Source organism: Pangasianodon hypophthalmus, chromosome 17, assembly GCF_027358585.1.
Source record: "Pangasianodon hypophthalmus isolate fPanHyp1 chromosome 17, fPanHyp1.pri, whole genome shotgun sequence".
Taxonomy (NCBI): Eukaryota; Metazoa; Chordata; class Actinopteri; order Siluriformes; family Pangasiidae; genus Pangasianodon; species Pangasianodon hypophthalmus.
The window spans coordinates 3,721,453-3,738,536 of NC_069726.1; the positions used below are offsets into that span (position 1 = coordinate 3,721,453).

The 17,084-nt window shown below is 38.6% G+C and overlaps 1 protein-coding gene and 1 long non-coding RNA gene across 2 annotated transcripts in view; one reads left to right on the plus strand and one right to left on the minus strand.

Moving 5' to 3' along the window:
• Positions 1 to 97: 97 nt before the first annotated feature.
• The window catches only part of nf1b (neurofibromin 1b), a 70,713-nt gene continuing 53,726 nt past the window's right edge, over positions 98 to 17,084 (minus strand). The window contains exons 40-57 of the mRNA XM_053241493.1: positions 16,136 to 16,276; positions 14,561 to 14,840; positions 13,965 to 14,179; positions 13,291 to 13,352; positions 13,028 to 13,142; positions 11,640 to 11,741; positions 11,053 to 11,193; positions 10,108 to 10,234; positions 9,873 to 10,004; positions 9,634 to 9,769; positions 9,400 to 9,557; positions 8,722 to 8,844; positions 7,235 to 7,359; positions 6,819 to 6,919; positions 6,254 to 6,396; positions 5,714 to 5,760; positions 5,057 to 5,273; positions 98 to 3,795 (exon numbers count right to left, since the gene is read on the minus strand). Coding sequence (XP_053097468.1) covers positions 3,653 to 3,795; positions 5,057 to 5,273; positions 5,714 to 5,760; positions 6,254 to 6,396; positions 6,819 to 6,919; positions 7,235 to 7,359; positions 8,722 to 8,844; positions 9,400 to 9,557; positions 9,634 to 9,769; positions 9,873 to 10,004; positions 10,108 to 10,234; positions 11,053 to 11,193; positions 11,640 to 11,741; positions 13,028 to 13,142; positions 13,291 to 13,352; positions 13,965 to 14,179; positions 14,561 to 14,840; positions 16,136 to 16,276 — 2,508 coding nt within the window. The 3' untranslated portion in view covers positions 98 to 3,652. The remainder of the gene's footprint in view (positions 3,796 to 5,056; positions 5,274 to 5,713; positions 5,761 to 6,253; positions 6,397 to 6,818; positions 6,920 to 7,234; positions 7,360 to 8,721; positions 8,845 to 9,399; positions 9,558 to 9,633; positions 9,770 to 9,872; positions 10,005 to 10,107; positions 10,235 to 11,052; positions 11,194 to 11,639; positions 11,742 to 13,027; positions 13,143 to 13,290; positions 13,353 to 13,964; positions 14,180 to 14,560; positions 14,841 to 16,135; positions 16,277 to 17,084) is intronic.
• Positions 3,756 to 9,352, plus strand: LOC113544951 (uncharacterized). Its single transcript, XR_008304590.1, has 4 exons — positions 3,756 to 3,899; positions 4,569 to 5,327; positions 5,687 to 6,404; positions 6,826 to 9,352. It is a non-coding gene; the product is annotated as an uncharacterized LOC113544951 (long non-coding RNA).

Consider the following 17,084-nt stretch of genomic DNA (forward strand, 5'->3'; position numbering starts at 1 on the left):
TTTGTACCAAGCCTATCATAGGAACCAACCAGCAAGTTGGACCTTTTCCGTAAAATAAAGTCACTCAAATAATCAGCACCAAGTGCAGGCCAGGACATACAATCTGGAAAGAATTTACTTTATTAGTGTAAGGTGTGTAAATATGAAATCAGATGGTAACTGGAATTTATTATACAATGTGTTTCTATACAATTGTCTAGATCTTCAGTCTGTAACCATCTGTTTATCCTCAGAGGTTTTATGACAGTGCTGTGAACATGATGGACGTCTCCGTTACCAACACAACGATAAGTCATATTCTGTTGTACATGTACAGCAATGAACTCTTTTACAAAAAGCAAAATAATACAATATATTGTCACATGTATTTACAGTGTAGTAAATATACCTTTCTTTTGATTTTTTTTACACAAAATTATTTACAGTCTTGAAGCATAAAAAACAGGAAAGAAAATTGAAAAAAATTTGTTTTGCATAACTTCAGCGAATTACACTTTTAACCAGTTAAGGTGTTGTGAAAGTCTATGGCTAAACACACACACATTCACACACACTCACACCCCCAAGATGAGGGCAAAGTCATATTACCTGCATACACTGATGGTTATCTAATTAATAACAATATTCATCATTTCTACTCTCCATCGATTATTCCTTTTTGATCCCAAACTGTCGTTAAAGCTTCATTAATATAATCGGCCCTGATGTGAATACAGAAAATATTAACATATCAACATTATAATGTCAAGCAAAGACATTTAACTTACTATAGTTTAGTAAGAAAAATGTAATCGAAATGTGTAAAAGACCGAATACGTAATAAATCTAACATTAAAACCTGCACAGTGCCATCTCACCTCGTATTCCTCACCAAAGTTCATTTCAATAAAAAGTGATAAAAAATCTTTTGACATGACATAGTGGAAGTGGACAGTCGCTGACATCACAAGTATGCGTGTAAGGGGAGTCAAAGAAGAGCAGACTGATTAAAAAAATTGATAAAAATTCATTGGTGTTTACATATTTAACTATTTTTGGTAGTGATGGTGATTCAGCGTCTACCAGAGAAACACATCTAGTCTTTAAACAAGACCCCTCAACTGTTCTGACTTTCCTCCGGATTTCTTCTTTGCTCTGGATCCTGAAGTTACTTCGAATAAAAGCGTATGTTGAATGGATAAACATGTAAACTTAGTTATTTTTATCACAAATGGCTTAGAAGTCAGGCAGAATAAAACCCACACAGAGCTGAGTATTAAGTGTCCAAAACTGTCTCTCTGGAATTCAGAAACTCAACCTTAGAGAACCTAGCATAGAGTCTTAAAAGTGCAGTTTTGAGATTTTTAGCTCCCTTTGTTGCACGAGTGAGGAACTGCAATTGCATCTTCAGTTGAGAGTGGCGCAGTAGCTGGAAAAACGCAATCAAAAGCCTGAAATGATTCAATTAGCACGATCCACAGCATGGCATTATTCATCTTGGTCAGGGTCGTGGATCCAGAGCCTATCCTGGGAACACTATGTGTGAGTGTGTTCTTAAGTGTCTTTTATGCATTACAAACTGCACCTTTAAACACTCAACTACCACAACATTCTAGTGCCCTTGTTCATTTCAATCCTTGCAAGTTAAGACTTGGTTCCACCAATCGAGAGCTCAGTATCCCACCTCAAACACATACCTAATGCTCACAGACAAAAAACATCGACTGCAGAAAGGTGAGGCGTCAAAAACATGAAGTGCTGTTGAATGATCTTGAATTATATTGCACAATTATCATAGACTTTGGTTTTCTAAACATTTGATGATTTAAAATTTTCACAGGTGATTGTGAGAATCACATCCCTTAACATTCTTCTTCTCAAGAGAAACTGCTTCACAATTTCTTGTGAATTCAAGTATAGAATCACTGTAAACACTCACCCGAGTACCGTTTCGTGTCCACACCAAATACTGTTAAGTATCCCCTTTCCAATACGACACATCACAGATGATTGACACGTCCCTTATTTGACACAGTACCAACATCAGCGCTCTGAGTATTAGCCAATCCCTGATACTGATCAAATGCTGTAAAATTTGTTGCCGTGTTGGTGCTGGTTACAGTTCAGCTAATGATGTGTTTAATGGAAATAATGATCATAATGGAGCTACTTGGCTTTGCAATAAAAAGAGGAAAATTATTAGTCAACATCACATGCCTTCATTTCATGTATAAAAAGGATGACAGTGGTTTGATTCTGATCAAGTGCCATTCCAGTATTTCAGTCTGATGTTGATAATAAGTATCAGATTGGGCTATCATATAGTGCAATGCGCAATATCACACTCAGGGAGGCCGATACATTACAACAAAATTTTAGGGAAAAAGCCTACACTGCCAGTCAAACGCTACAGTAACTCAAATAACCACTCTTTACAACGGTGGTGAGCAGAAAAGCATCTCCGAATGCATAACACACCATACCTTGAAGTGGATGGGCTGCAACAGCAGAGGACCACATCGGGTTCTACTCCTGTCACCAAAAACAGGAATCTGAGACTACAGTGGGCACAGGACCACTCAAAATAAGATAAGATTGTTGAAGACCGGGCGACATTTTTCCAATCCTTAACTGTCGGGTTTTAGTTTGGGTGAGCCTGTGCCTACTGTAGCCTCAGATTCTTGCATTCTGAGATGCTTTTCAGCTCATCACGGTTGTGCAAGAGTGGCTGAGTTACTGTAGTCTTCCTGTCAGCTCCAAGCAATCTGACCTCTCTCATCAACATGGCGTTTCCACCTGCAGAACTGCTGTTCACTGGACAGTTTTTGTTTCTCGCAACATTCTGTGTAAACTCTATAGACTAACGTGCATGAAAATCACAGGAGAGCAGCAGTTTCTTACATACTCAAACTAGCCCATCTGGCACCAACAAACATGCCAAGGTCAAAGCCATCCATCCAGCTATCTATTTATTAAAAATATCATTAGCCCTCAAATGTCCAGAAACAGTCCTGCACCTACAGACCCAAGCAAGACTGGAAACATACACACTCTAATTCAAGTGCAAATTATACTGTGAATATACAGTAATGTGTGCTGTGTGCTAAAACTGAGCTATTTGATCCCAAAGACTTTTTGGCCTCTCAAAAAAAAAAAAAAAAAAAAAACTGTTGCTTTAAGAAAAGCAGAATGTATGCAGAAATAAACTCTTTGGAGAAAAAACAAGAAATGTTACAGGACTGAACAGCTGAAAGAGCAACCTGGTTAATACTTTCCATTAAGATGAATAATAATTTTTAAAAAGGCGCTTAAAAAAACACTCAATGCAGTCTGGAATTGTAAATTTCAGTGCTTTTCCTTTAGATACCTGGTTTGTAATAAAAAATAAAGAGTTGTGGAGGTGCATTAAAAAAAGATCAAGTTCCATTATAAACACGAAAAATTCTCCTCGAACACTGACTGGTTCCCAAACATTTGAGAACTTCTTTCCCATTAGTCCTGCAGTTTTTATTGATCGTTAGGCAAAGTATGGCTGAAAACGGAGGTGAGGAGGAAAATCAAAAATAATAATAATAATGAAAATTTCAAAAAATTAAAAACTAAGAGGAGCAGAAGGAAGGAGTGTGTGACTAGAAATGCAGCATGGTGTGTGTGGCCCAGCAGAGGGTGCCATTCATACGATCTTCTTGATGCTTGGCCTCTTGAAGCTGCCGGCGCTGCGCTGCTTCTGGACGTGGCTGGCTGAGCCGTGGCGCGCACGTGCACTGGTGGGAACCGCCACGCTCGGAGACAACTCCACGTTCTCCTTATCAACACCTGCAGAACGACAGCACACATTGAGAGAGCTGCTAAGTGATGGATACCAGCATGAGGAGGGAAAAGAGAGATTCTCCCAGAAGAACTGGCATTATGAAATAAAGGTAGTCTTTTGAGAAAAAAAAAAAGCAATTATGAAATTAAAAACAAACAGAAATGTAACAATGTTATTGTGAAAAAGAGTAGGATGAAATAATATCTTGTATAAGTGTTTCTTTATTGACTTATTTCAAAATATTACTGCTGCATTCACTCATTTTAGTTATTATATCATAGGCATATTTATTTAATTTGGACTAACATGGCATTCCATATAATCCCTCTGTAAACCTGGGAAATATCAAGTTCAACTTGACCAATATTATATTTTAAGGCATAATAATCATTTTATAATTTATATTTTATTGTGTAATTTATATTAATTAATGTATCATTTAAATTGTAATATCATTGTATTGTAATATATTGTAATATATTAACCTTGTAATTTACTTTATAAGCAGCTTTTGAATTTCTGCCTAAGAGATATTTCAAGGTTACATTAGCACCAAGTTAACATCACCAAAGTGAACAATTTCATAGCTGCTGGAACAACACTCCCACTAAACAAACACGAATAAACATATTCAAATTAAACTAATGCAAAAAGGATGTGACCTCGCTGCATAACCGGACATCCTCGAACACCGAGTTACATTTAGTACATTTTTTAAAAGCCATTTGAATTGCAGTTTAAAACCAGTTTTGAAGTGCTCTTCAAAATTTTTTTACAGCTGCTACAGCAGGTACAATGTCACACCGTGTGCTAACAGCAAGTGCACATACAAGGACAGGTGATGCAATTTTTCTTTTATCTTTTTTTTTTTTTTGATTAATGTCTTGTTTCAGTTTTGTGCTGTACTACTGCAACTACATAGGCTGCATTAATCAACCAGGAACATTAGAAACACAGCGCCGCTGTGATGGTGTAGTTTATGTTATAAACCTAAAAAAGCATTTCAAATGTGTTGTCCATGTCCATGACAGCTGGAGCATTTTTTTAGGAATGTTTGTAGAGTAAAATTTAAGATCATGTAAATTTAAAATTGGAAGAATTTTAGGCAAATTAAGTCTTGTAAACTGCAGTGCCTGCATGAAACAGCAAAAACAAAAAATGCCTCTCATGCGAGAATATACGGTGTACTGTGTGTTGTGTTGGATGAATATTGGGTGTCAGGTTGTTAACAACAGCAGGTTGTGGGGTGTGTGTGTGTGTGCTGACCTGCCGAGTGTTGCGAGGTTGCCAGAGAGGTCATGGAGTTGGAGAGGTTGAGGTTGGCAGTGATGCTGAGCTGGCTCTGGACCGGAGGCGGATACGGAGACGTGGGTGTCCTCAGAGCCTCCTCGCTGCCTTCCTCATCAATCCCAGGCAGATAGGTGTCAATCAGAGCGTCCAGAAACTTAACGATCAGCTCAGCGTAGTCCGGGATCTGGTTTTGCTGTGGGCAGCAGGAGAGCGGCTCGTGTTAAAGAAAGAAAAACTACACCATCAGGTACCAAGCACCATTTGACATAATGTTTATCTATATCTTAATGTGAAAAAATACAAAAAGCAAATAATTCAATTAAAAACTAAAAAAAAAAAAAAGTGTAAAAACAAAACAGGTCATGTTTAAACTAAAGAGTGGCAGACAGATTTTTAAAAAAGTTCCTCATTTTTAAAAATATCCCAATACAGCAAAACCACTAACGAAAGTTTCTCTCATTTTAGAAGACAGACTACATCTTTAAGTCAGAGTACAAAAGTCTCAGAGGACGGGAGTTGTTCCCCTTCAATATCAGTATTGTTAATAATGCAGAAGAGGGAGTTTCTGAAACAGGAGTCACTGTTCAACCACTTCCTGTTTTTCAGTAAGCTGGAGAAATTAAGGCTCACTACCTTTGAAAAAGGCCCAGCAAATCTCCAGAGTCCGTTAAATCCGAAACCTGTGAGTGAGAGAGAAAGTGGGGAAGAGTGATGTCATGTCAATATGTCTTAGATCAGCGATCATGCTCTCTTCCTGGCATCCACACTGAAACAAACTGTGTCAGTCTGAGCATGCTCTCTGACAAATAAGCCACTGTTACACAATATTACATAAATAAAAATAATGTGGAACAGTGTGCTTTTAGTATTCACCCAGGAATTGACTTTATTATAATAGAGTTTAATTCATTTAAGTAGTTAAGTAATTCATTGAAGTAGTTAAGTAATACACACTGTAATTAACATCAACCCTCTCACACTGTGTGATTCACATGTGATTTAAAAGGAAAATCATGTCTAAATTATGCCAGAATCATGCAGTATAAGCCAAGATTAACTCTTAAAAAGCCATGTAACTTCCTAATTCTTGTGTGTTGGAGGATCTAGGTGGGCACAGCAAGTGTAGTGTGTGCGTGTGTGTGTGTGTGTGTGTGCGCGTGTGTGTGTGTTTACTCTGAAGATATGAGGGCTGGTACTGCGGTGGTGACTCCTCATGGTACACCACACTCTGTACAATGCCATGCACGGGGTTCAGCAGGTTCGGGTCCTGGCACATGGACAGCAGCGTGTTGATCTTCGAGTCCAGGAGGTTGTGACTGCAAGTGTAAGTGTAAAATAAAGATTATGGACACGCGAGTTAAAGCAATCAGAGCGATTTTAAAGATAAACTGTAGGTGAGTGTCCAGCTGGTGACTTAGCATTACTTTCAATGTTATAATAAGTGTTTTAATAATTAAATTATTTCAGATGAATTTATTTAAGAGCTGGAAAAATGAGTAATAAACATGTGATTGGCGAGTGTTTTTGCATCATAAAGTATAAGCCAGTCATGTCCCTACATGCAAGTGCTGGCTATGCAGCACCAGTGTACACAGGGAAGGGGGAGGGGCTTGTAGGATTGACATCATTTTCAATGTACTCATATCATCAGAATTTATTTGATGTTTAATGACATTTTCTAGTGGAAATGCTACATAAGGCATCTTATTATTCATTATAAATCGATTCTTTGACTTACACAACAGGAAAGACCTTCGGAAAGACGACGCTGGCCTCAGCTAAAAACTCGTAGAGAATTCTCTGGTCAAATTCGTCCATCGTGTTTTTGACCTGAGTTGCCTGCAACAGAAACCTACACTTATATGTTTATATTTGATTATGCTTGATTTTAAATTATCTTCGTGAATTAAAAAAGAGACATTTGCAGACATTTGCAATATCCTTTTAAAATGGAGAAGTCAACAGCTTATGAAACCACTTAAACTGTTATAAGTGAACTCCTGAAGAGGAACAGAGACGCAGACAGAGAGGCAGAAAAGACAACAGGAAACAAATATGTTACACGGACAAACACACCGAAGAGCCCTGAAAGAGGAACCGAGACGAATGACGAATGAGTGAGTGTGAAAGTGTACGAGAGAGATGAGCTCGTACCAGCACGGTGAGGAGAAGCGCCTGGATCTTCGGGTCAGTGAGGACCTCCTCGTCCAGGAGGACGTTGGACTCGGACACGGAGACCTTCCTCAGGTGGTGATGCTGCTGAGAGATTCTTTGGGTTTCTGTATAAAAAAATAAATAAAATAAAATTAATTAATTTATTTATTAATTTATTAATTAATTAATGTACATTTCAGGAAAAAATTGAATCACTCAGCATATGCTTGGTGTTTGCTTCTTTACTTTGCTCTGAGACTGATACAGATTACAAGTGATGTCTGTGTCAGCTAAAATATGTAAATATATTGTGCATATGTGTGATGGCCTGGGAAAGACCCTTGACATAGAGAAATTTTGATATTTACTACTATTTATAACTCTGAGAACTACAGGCTTTCCTGAACTGAAATATGTTTCACTTTTGCATGTATCTCAACCACAAGTTCCAGCATTTTAAAATCTGATGACCTCCAAAAGTCACAAGAGAAAAAATGATATTTAAAGGTTTCATTCTAACTGTGGCCCAGGGGCATGGGGCATTGACAACTGGTATCTGATTACAAAGTGAATCGATTAGGCTCATGTCCGTTTTGCTCGGCATATAGCTATTCAACAACTTGATCAAATCGTGACATCGTGAGAAAATCACACTTAACTAATGAGGTTTTTCCACATCATGAAATATGCTTATGGTTTCTTAAAGTTGAGATGTTCCAAGCAGAAAAACCCAATTTTTCAATTCATACACTTGCTGTTAAGCTATCTAATTTCCTTTTCAGTAAACACTTCTGCAAAACAGCAGGTGTAGTCAGTATCTAGACTTTTAAGTTTAAAGTGAAATTATATTATCATCATGTTCCACATCACTTCCAGCTTTCTGATGCAATTCCACCTTCAATCTTTAGGGATGGTGCCTAAAAATGTGAAAAAAAAAAAAAAAAAAAAAAAAAAAAACTTGTTCTGGTTGGTTGTCTGAGACTGCTGCCAGCCACAAGGTTACCATGTTCAGCTACATGGTGAAGTTTTGTTCTTTTCTGTAGATAAGATATAGATATAAGATATAACCTGACTGGCTACATTTGGAGTGGAAATTTTGTGTAAATTTCATATTTTGTTCAACATTCTGCTCACTTTTCATCACAGCAGGATGTGCGACACTTCTCTCATGTGATTGGATGATCAGATTTACCTTCATGGTATTTTTAGGCAGCAGAATTCTTTTGGTAAAACTAAACAAATTGTGTACTTTTCATATGCATTTGTTTATTATTAAAAAAAATACTACATGTATCTGAAATGTGCAGTCTTAACTAGGCCATTAATTATGTATTGTGTGATTCAGATAGAGACTCTGTGACTCTCGTCTCTGACACATTCAAACCACACACTTTCAAACCACAGTTATTTTCAGTGACCACACACATGCACACAGCTCTCTTCAACATCTTTTCTTCAGTAATATCACATGCACGCAAAAATCATACCTATTTCGTAGTCGTTCTCTGCTACTCTCCTCATTTTGGGAGGTGTAGTGATACCAGACTCCAACTCTGGCCTTTTTGGTGCCTTACTGTCTGATATCAAGTGGTCGAAGCTTTTTCTTGTCCCTGACACACACAAACACAGGAACAGGAAGTTGTCATAGGCTTTACTGAAACTAGATTAGTGTTACTGTTAATGTCTGGTCAGTCATGGTTCTAAGAATCGCTCATCTCCATCCATACATCTCCTTCAAACACCCAACCTCCATTTACATTTACATAACATAATGTTACTAATTTATTTTAGTATTGCAGTTTAGTATTTGGTATTGCATTTATTGCACATAACACATTATTGCACATTATTTGCACAAAACTGCACATATCCGCACTTTATATCTCTACTGTCAGACACTGTATATATTCCATATATATATATTCTTATACACATCTTTTCTTTTCTTTCTTTTTTTTAAATCCCTTCATATATTTTTATGCATATATTTTTCTTTATATTTAATATTTTTCTATATTTTCTGATTTTATGTCGGAACAGTTGTATAAAGCATTTCACTGCAAGTCGTACTGTGTATGGTTATGCATGTGACAAATAAAAATTTGAATTTGAATTCTATGATGGATGAATCTTCATGCTTCATGTGTATGTAGTGTCAGTCTTACCCAAAAGCTTTTTGGTGTTGGCCTGAGACGGCTGGCCCATGTCCAGGCTCATGGATTTCCGTGTGCGAGGGCTGATTTGGCCCACGATGGGATAGTTTGCAACCAAGTACCGCTCTGAAACTTTAGGAGACGCCCATGGATGGTTCTCTCTCAATGTCCTGTAATAAAAACACGTTCGCTACAATAAGCTGTAGTTATTTACAAGTCATAGGTGTTAAATCTTGTGGTTTGCACCTGCAGCTAGGGTCGCTGTTATGCACCGAGTATGTCTCCATAGGAATACTCTCCATGGCAACATCAGAGAGGAGCAGAGACTTCCTGTGTTTCAGACTGCACCGGCTGCGCACTTCCTCTGACACAGTGAGCAGAGCTGACATGATGTGCAGAGAATAAAAATAAAGAGAGAGAGTGGTCAAGAACAAAGCACACAGCAGCTCATCAGTGCTAAAATTAGCAAAGTGATCAGCGCTCACCAGCCAAGTAGGCTACACTCTGTGTATTGACCTCGAACTTGTCACAGTTGAGATGTTTTCCCACCAGGCTGAGAAGCATGTGCAGGATACGCACCGTCCGTGCTACAGTGGTGGGGGAAGGGTGTCTGTAGCCTGACGGGATGGGGTGAAGCACGCTTTTTTTTAGACACAGTTCATTTCTCTCACAGAATTCACAGATGAGTTTTTACAGTAGCGAATATTTTAGATGTCTCACCTTTAAGCAGATGACCCACAAGTGCAAAGTTGAAGTTGGAGTTAAAGTTGAGGCCGACGAAGTGGTCCATCTGCTTGCAGTGCCACTCCAGGGGTTTACGGATCTCCATAAACACCTCCTCAGGACTCTGCAGGAAGAAAACGAACATGGACACCATGTCAGGTTTACTACTACTAAGAACAAATTGCCAGAGCACAAAAAGTCACTCAAAACCAGCTACAGTGCACTTTTACCCCTTTCTAGATTCTACAGATATGCAAATTGACCCCAGACCCCACCCCAAGTGCCCTGCCCCTTCCCCAATGTGAACAGCATTTGCATATTGAAGCATGATATGTATGGAAAAAAACACTTCGGGAAGTGCTGTGATAGGAGAATAATCGATCGTGTATGATGTGATTGGACCGATTGGACCGATGGTACGGCCTGACTCAAAGCAGAGTTATTGTTACCACCCCAAAGTTAATTATTTTACTATGACACAACACAGTGAAGTGTTTTATTCTTGTACCACGGCAATTTTCCAACAGCTACAATTTTTAGTTATTAAAGAACACCACATTGTACATTTTATCCAGTTATAGTTACGTTTAATGCTGTGGAATGTCCGTAAAACAAGTTCCTCTTAACACTTACGTTACAGCACTTACTTATTTTTTTTCTCCTCAAAGTTATTAAAAAACATGTAAAACATGTAAACTCCTCTGTCCTATAGACTTTACTGTTACTGTAGAAACTATAACTTATTAGAATGATAATATATATAATATATAATAATTTAAACCTGTGATTTGAATTACAGCCAGAGAATTCAACAAAATTCACTGTGGTATAAGCTCAGTTTAATAAGAGCTAGAAAGGTTGCAATGACATTATCATCAAGCTGCAAATCTGCATTTTATTTATTTATTTTTTTTAGGAATTGTATATAACTTCATGGGGCACCTTGTCATTGAAGACGTGCATGCTGTCCAGTGTGTGTAGGTTCTGCTCCAGCAGGGCCGTGCCTGCCGAGTACAGGTTCACCTCATCCAGCTGCAGGACTGCTACGGCCACCCAGAACAGGGCCTTGTGCATGGGCGAGTCCTATCCAGGATTAACAGCATGGAACAGTATAAAATAAATCCCAGGTTTATAATAGCACAACTCTACGTCACTGTTTTTTACATATCCAGTTACCGTGTGCTGATAGTCGGTTATAATGTGGTACATGATATATGAAACATAGGCTTGTGTCTCAATAGCAGTAGGTAGTGTCATCTAGCAAACTTTACACAACGTACCCTAATGAAGTTAATCATGCAATATTATATGTTAACTAGCTTATAGCTACCAGTTTAACATATAAAAACTCATATAAAAACATAAAACCTCTACACCTAAACCATCACACACTCGCCTCAGACCATATAGAGTTGTGTTTTGATGTAAGGCTGCTTTCACGTGTTTTTTTTTTTTCTCAAAATAATTTATGATCTCACATGCAGTGTGTGCATGTTGATCTGATGTAATCTGATCTGGTTTTGGTGTACCTTGGTCAGCAGTGGCTGCAGCTTGGTGAGAGCGATGACTGTGGCCTCGATCAGCACCTGGCTGTTGTAACTGTCCGGCCCCTTTAAGCAGCTCTCCAGGCCCTGGTCACACAGCAAAAGGTCCAGTAGGCAGTGAATTGTACAGTGAAGAGTCATTACACTACTGCATGACACTACTGCTTATTAAAGGCAGCTCTGTGGTGGTTTTTATCAGATTGCGGTAGCACAACTTCAGGCTATCAGGGTTGCAGTTTGTATTTTGTTAACACCACAACAGCACAGAGATTGGTCAAGTGAATAAAATACATTTTCCTTCTCAGATTTCACATCTTTGTAAAACAAGGTATTAATTTAGTTTAAGTTTAACTAGCTAAGTTATTTGGTTCATATTCATACCTTCATAAATTTAGCTAACAACACTCTGCTCAAGTTAGCTAGCTAGCAACATCTGTACTGCCTCCACTAGGTTACAGGACACAAATAGGAGGTGTTGCTATGGTTACCATCAAGTAGACAAGCCTGACAGCTATGTCTATATATATATATATATATATATATATATATATATATATATGGAATTCTCAAGTTGCTGCTGCAATCTGATATGCGCTCACTACTTCAGGGTGCTGTTCCTAATCATCTTACTAACACTAACTGTCTAATTATGGGTTTAGCAAATGAAAGTTTTTCTACGGAGTCTATGAAGTGACATGGTGGTTATTTTTAAAAAAAAAAAAAAAAAACGTGGCCACTAATAAATATATTGAGGCCATAAACTAAGTATCTCATGGCCATGAATTATCATGCTGTGTAACTTGAGCTCACAAATTTATATGTTGTGGGAATGTCATACTTAATACTTGGCCTTCAATTATTTGGCACAAACAGTCGAAAAAGTCTATTCCCTTTGAGAAGTCGCTTAATGTGATAGACGCTAATGGTATATCCATGGCACAATACCAGTGACTCCACTATGTCTTTATGCATCATTCAAAGATTGATGTAAAGTGTAATGTTATCAGTCATCTCAATGCTTAGGTTCCTGTGGCCACAATGGTCAATTCAACTGATTGCTTTGATTTTCACTCATTTTAAAACACGATAATTACCACAAGTTACATATCTGGTGGCCAAAAAATATATTTTTTTCTGTGATTGTCAAGTACAACTTCATCAGAGTCTAAAGATCCCAAGACTCCCAAGGAGCTAACAAGTAATACACACATTTTTATGTTATAATGTTAAGCGCCTGATGAACATTAATGTAGGTGACATAACAGATCAGTACTGGGTTGTGTTTGGGGTGATTTTGGGAGCTGCTTTCTAGTGCCATAAAAACATGTCTTGTAATCACCGTACAAATATAATGTGATGAACATGTGACTTGCCTTGCTGAGAATGCGGATGATCTGTTTGATCTGACCGTGGGTGACGCGCTTGCTGATGCAGCCGAACACCACCAGAGCCCTGGGCTGTAGAGAAGGGTTGTACTGGAAAGCAAACCTGCAGACAGAGTAGCAAAAAAAAAAAAAAAAAAAAATTAAAAATGAAATAATTGACTATCCTGACACATTTACATGTCTCATACACTGTATCAGTATTTTGAGTACAAAGGACACTGGATGTGTTAGAAGAGTGGGTGGTAACTTACTTCTGAGCCAATTCGGTCCACTGATCAAGCCATTTACACCCCGGAATGTCCCTCATGCAAGCCTGACAGGAGGAAACGCGACCAAATTACTCACAAATGACAAATTACTCACGTTCATTACGCTGATGCCTTTATATAGTCACATATAAAGGTGCACTTATTGCCACTCACTGTCTCTAGAAGCAGATACACACCTCAATTTCATAAAACGAGTACTGTATGTGGTGCGTGGAAAAACCCTGTGGGTTCTTCAACGTTGTTAAAATAATCTGGCAGCAGCAGTAGGAGGAAGCGTTCAAGACTTAAGCTAAAAATATAAAGGCCACATTTTTGTAAATGGGACTGGTACACAAGCCTGTCTCAGCAAGTACACAGTACTGTGGTTTTCTAGGTTTCAGCAGAAATACTTTTCAGGACAGTTAAACCTAAGCCAAAGCGACAATAATGACCCATAAGAAAGAAAAGATGGTATGCAAATGAAAAAACATGGAAAACAGATATTATCTATTATACTTCTACTAAAATACTCTACTAAAAGACTTTCAGAAAGAAATTGTTCTGAAAGTCTGGCTGAAACACGTAGCAGCCGGTCGTCTGACTGGCTCTCAAGCAATGAGACAGAAAAAAAATGTAATATGGCCGCTGACCACCAATCATCTGCTAGGATCAAGTACCTCCATGATCTCCAGCAGGGCCTCTGTCACCGTCTCCAGTGAGGAGAGAGCGAAGGTCTCTCGCTCGTACGATCCCGGTGAGAAGGAGCGATCCCTGTAGCTGGAGCGGAAAGCTATGACGGCCGCGGACTTGACTTTACTGATGCCGAACAGCAGGTAAAACTTGGGCAGTGAGAATTCAGTCAGACTCAGCCTCAACACCTGCTTAGTCTCTTCTGCATGATGGGACAAAAAACACACAGCATTTGTTATTAACCTGCTCCATTAGTTTCTCTTTACAGCCTGATTCAGATTGATTAGGAAAAATCAATGAAACCTTGAAACCAGGGCAACTGGCAGTATATTAAAGAAAGGAATGCCCACTAAAAACCAAAACAGATTGATTTAAGTGGTGTGAGGTGGTTAAGCCTGGACCTTCCTTATTTTAGGTCTTGGCTTAAATTATTAGCAAATCATTGGCATTTCTGCCGTTGTACTCTATCTGTGTTAAATTCTAACTATCTGATTAATGTTTTTTTTTTTTAACACAATGAACATTCCTGGGTTGTTACTATAGGTATGCTTAAGATCAGTACACTTCATGTGCATGCCCTCACCGCTAAAGTTGAGCTGCGAGCAGGTGCAGAGCGAGTGGATGATGTTAATGACGAGGCCGTGGGTGGAGGCGCGCAGCGAGAGAGGTCCTGTGGCCACCAGCAGCGTCACCACGTGAAAGAGGTAGGGCAGGTGAGCCGCCACATCCAGCAGGTTGTTGAAGGACAGCATGAGCATGTAGCGTGCCAGGATGGCAATGTCATCCCACATCAGGTGCTGCTCCAGCGTTGGCGTCGGGGACAGGCACGTCTTATCGATAATTTTGCACATGCGGATGATGACCTGGGCAAAGAGGTTGAGATTACAGTGTTGTGAACACAGTGAGGATGAGCCTTTATTATCATCTGATCCACTGGTCAGCACTGGAGATGTAACAGGGTGATGTGAACAAGAACATTCATATTACATCAAATTCCAAAGAAGCCCACGATATGGAAACATGCTCAGAATAAAAAAGTTGCTCAAAAATGTTTAACCACAAACAAATTCTGTCATGAAAGGCGATCAGGTGATGTAACTGGACAAGCAGAACAGGCAACAGCCAATTAGCACACCATGGAAAACACCATTATAATGCATTATGTAAAACAGAGCACAAACAAACTAACGAAAAGAAGACTGTGCTTTTTGCTTGTGAATATAAAGGGGCTAAAAAAAAAAAAAAATCTGGCAAAGCAAGTACATCCAGCTCCATGTCTGTGCAAGGCAGGGGTACTCCAGGAGCAAAACTGAGAAACTCTCTTATAGAATATATGTCAGTCCTATGTCTATGTATGTCTAAATAATTTAAACCTCCTGGGATTTAGCGTGACTGTCTTTTGTGAAGTGTTGCAGCATATGTGAAACAGGAAGTTAAACAGCAGGTTTTTTAAACCCCAGTAACCCTTACACTATGGGGACAAAGCAGCCCCTGTGCAAAGCAGCCCCTTCCTGCTCGGGCATGTCTCCCGCTGGCACGGCCTCACATGGCCATCGCCGCATGACTTGAACAATCCCCGCAGTCATAATCGGAAAGTGAGAAAAGATTAAAAAAAAAAAAAAAAAAAAAAAAAAAAAACACATACACATGCACACACACATAGAGCAAAGTGCAAAGGAAATCAGAGAGAAATAGACAGAGGTAGTGAAATTAATTGAACACTGACATAAATAGACTTATAGCCACATGATGTCATGATGACAAAAGTCTGAGGGACAGGAAGATAAAATAAATAGTGATCGTAATAATTATATTATATTATATTATATTATATTATATTATATTATAATATATTATATTATATAACAATATACTGTATAGTAGTGATAATATTAAATAGTGAACTCTTCTTGGATGCCTGATTCTGATTATACAGATCACATCATTTTTACATTTAAACCAGGCTTTCTCAGCACTTAATGATGTCACGAAATATACGCAGCTTTCAGCCAATCACATTTGAGATTAGTGGATGATGTAGAACACTTTTAAAAATGGAACCTTAATGCTCAGCTACCTACCACGTGAAAATTCTGATTATGCAATATTTTGACATTGTGTGTATGTGTGTGTGTGTGTGTGTGTGTGTGTGTCTCACCTTGCTAGACACCAGCTTGACATTGCCAGAGGCCAGAGCCACAGCAGTGTCTGCCATCACCTCTGCCTTGATGGAGCCCAGTCCTCCTGTAGCACTGGTCTTAATGAAGCTGTCCAACACCACGTCCAGCAGGTCTGTGATCTGAAGCAGACAAAAGAGGATCAGAGACGGAGTGAGCTGTGACAACCACCGTCTTTCATTTTATGCCTACACATTTTACCTAGAAAAAATGTATTAGCACAGATACTATATGTTGGGAATAAAACACAACAGGATGTGATGTTATAGGAAAAATAATCATATAATATCACTTCCTGAAGTGTTTTATTCCTCTTTAACTTGCCACTTCAATTTACCCAAAGTTATTTAGTCCATTTTTCTCAAAGTGGGGTCCATAAAACATAGTCAGGGAGTCTATGATCTTCTAATATTGTCAAAAGTTACTATGTTATCAAAGTTTCTATGCCCTTAACTGATGTCAACTGGCATTTACTGATAACTTTAATAAATACAGATTCCATGGTTGGAAGGTTGGGAAGGAAAAAACTCTCTGGCTCAAATAAACACCCAAAATATTACCGTACAAGTCCTTGTTTTCGCTGCTGCTATAGAAACGTAGTGTATCAGAACATAGTAGCTGTCACAGCTACTATTACAGAAAATGAATCAACCTCAATGAATCTTCTGACCAATCAGATGTGACAATTCAATTCAACAGTGCCGTGTGAAAGTCCAAGGTGAAATTTATTGGCAGACAAATTATTTAAATGTCAAATGTGTTGTTTGTTTAAATGTTCAGCTGGACAGGTGTTACAGTGTGACAGACATGCCACCCTGGAGGTTGGGGATTTTTTTCTACAGCGAAAATTTGCATCGTCTCCCCAAAGCCCTGAGAACCCTGACACAACCAAATAATCAAACATAGGAAAGAAATGCTTGAAGAGATTAT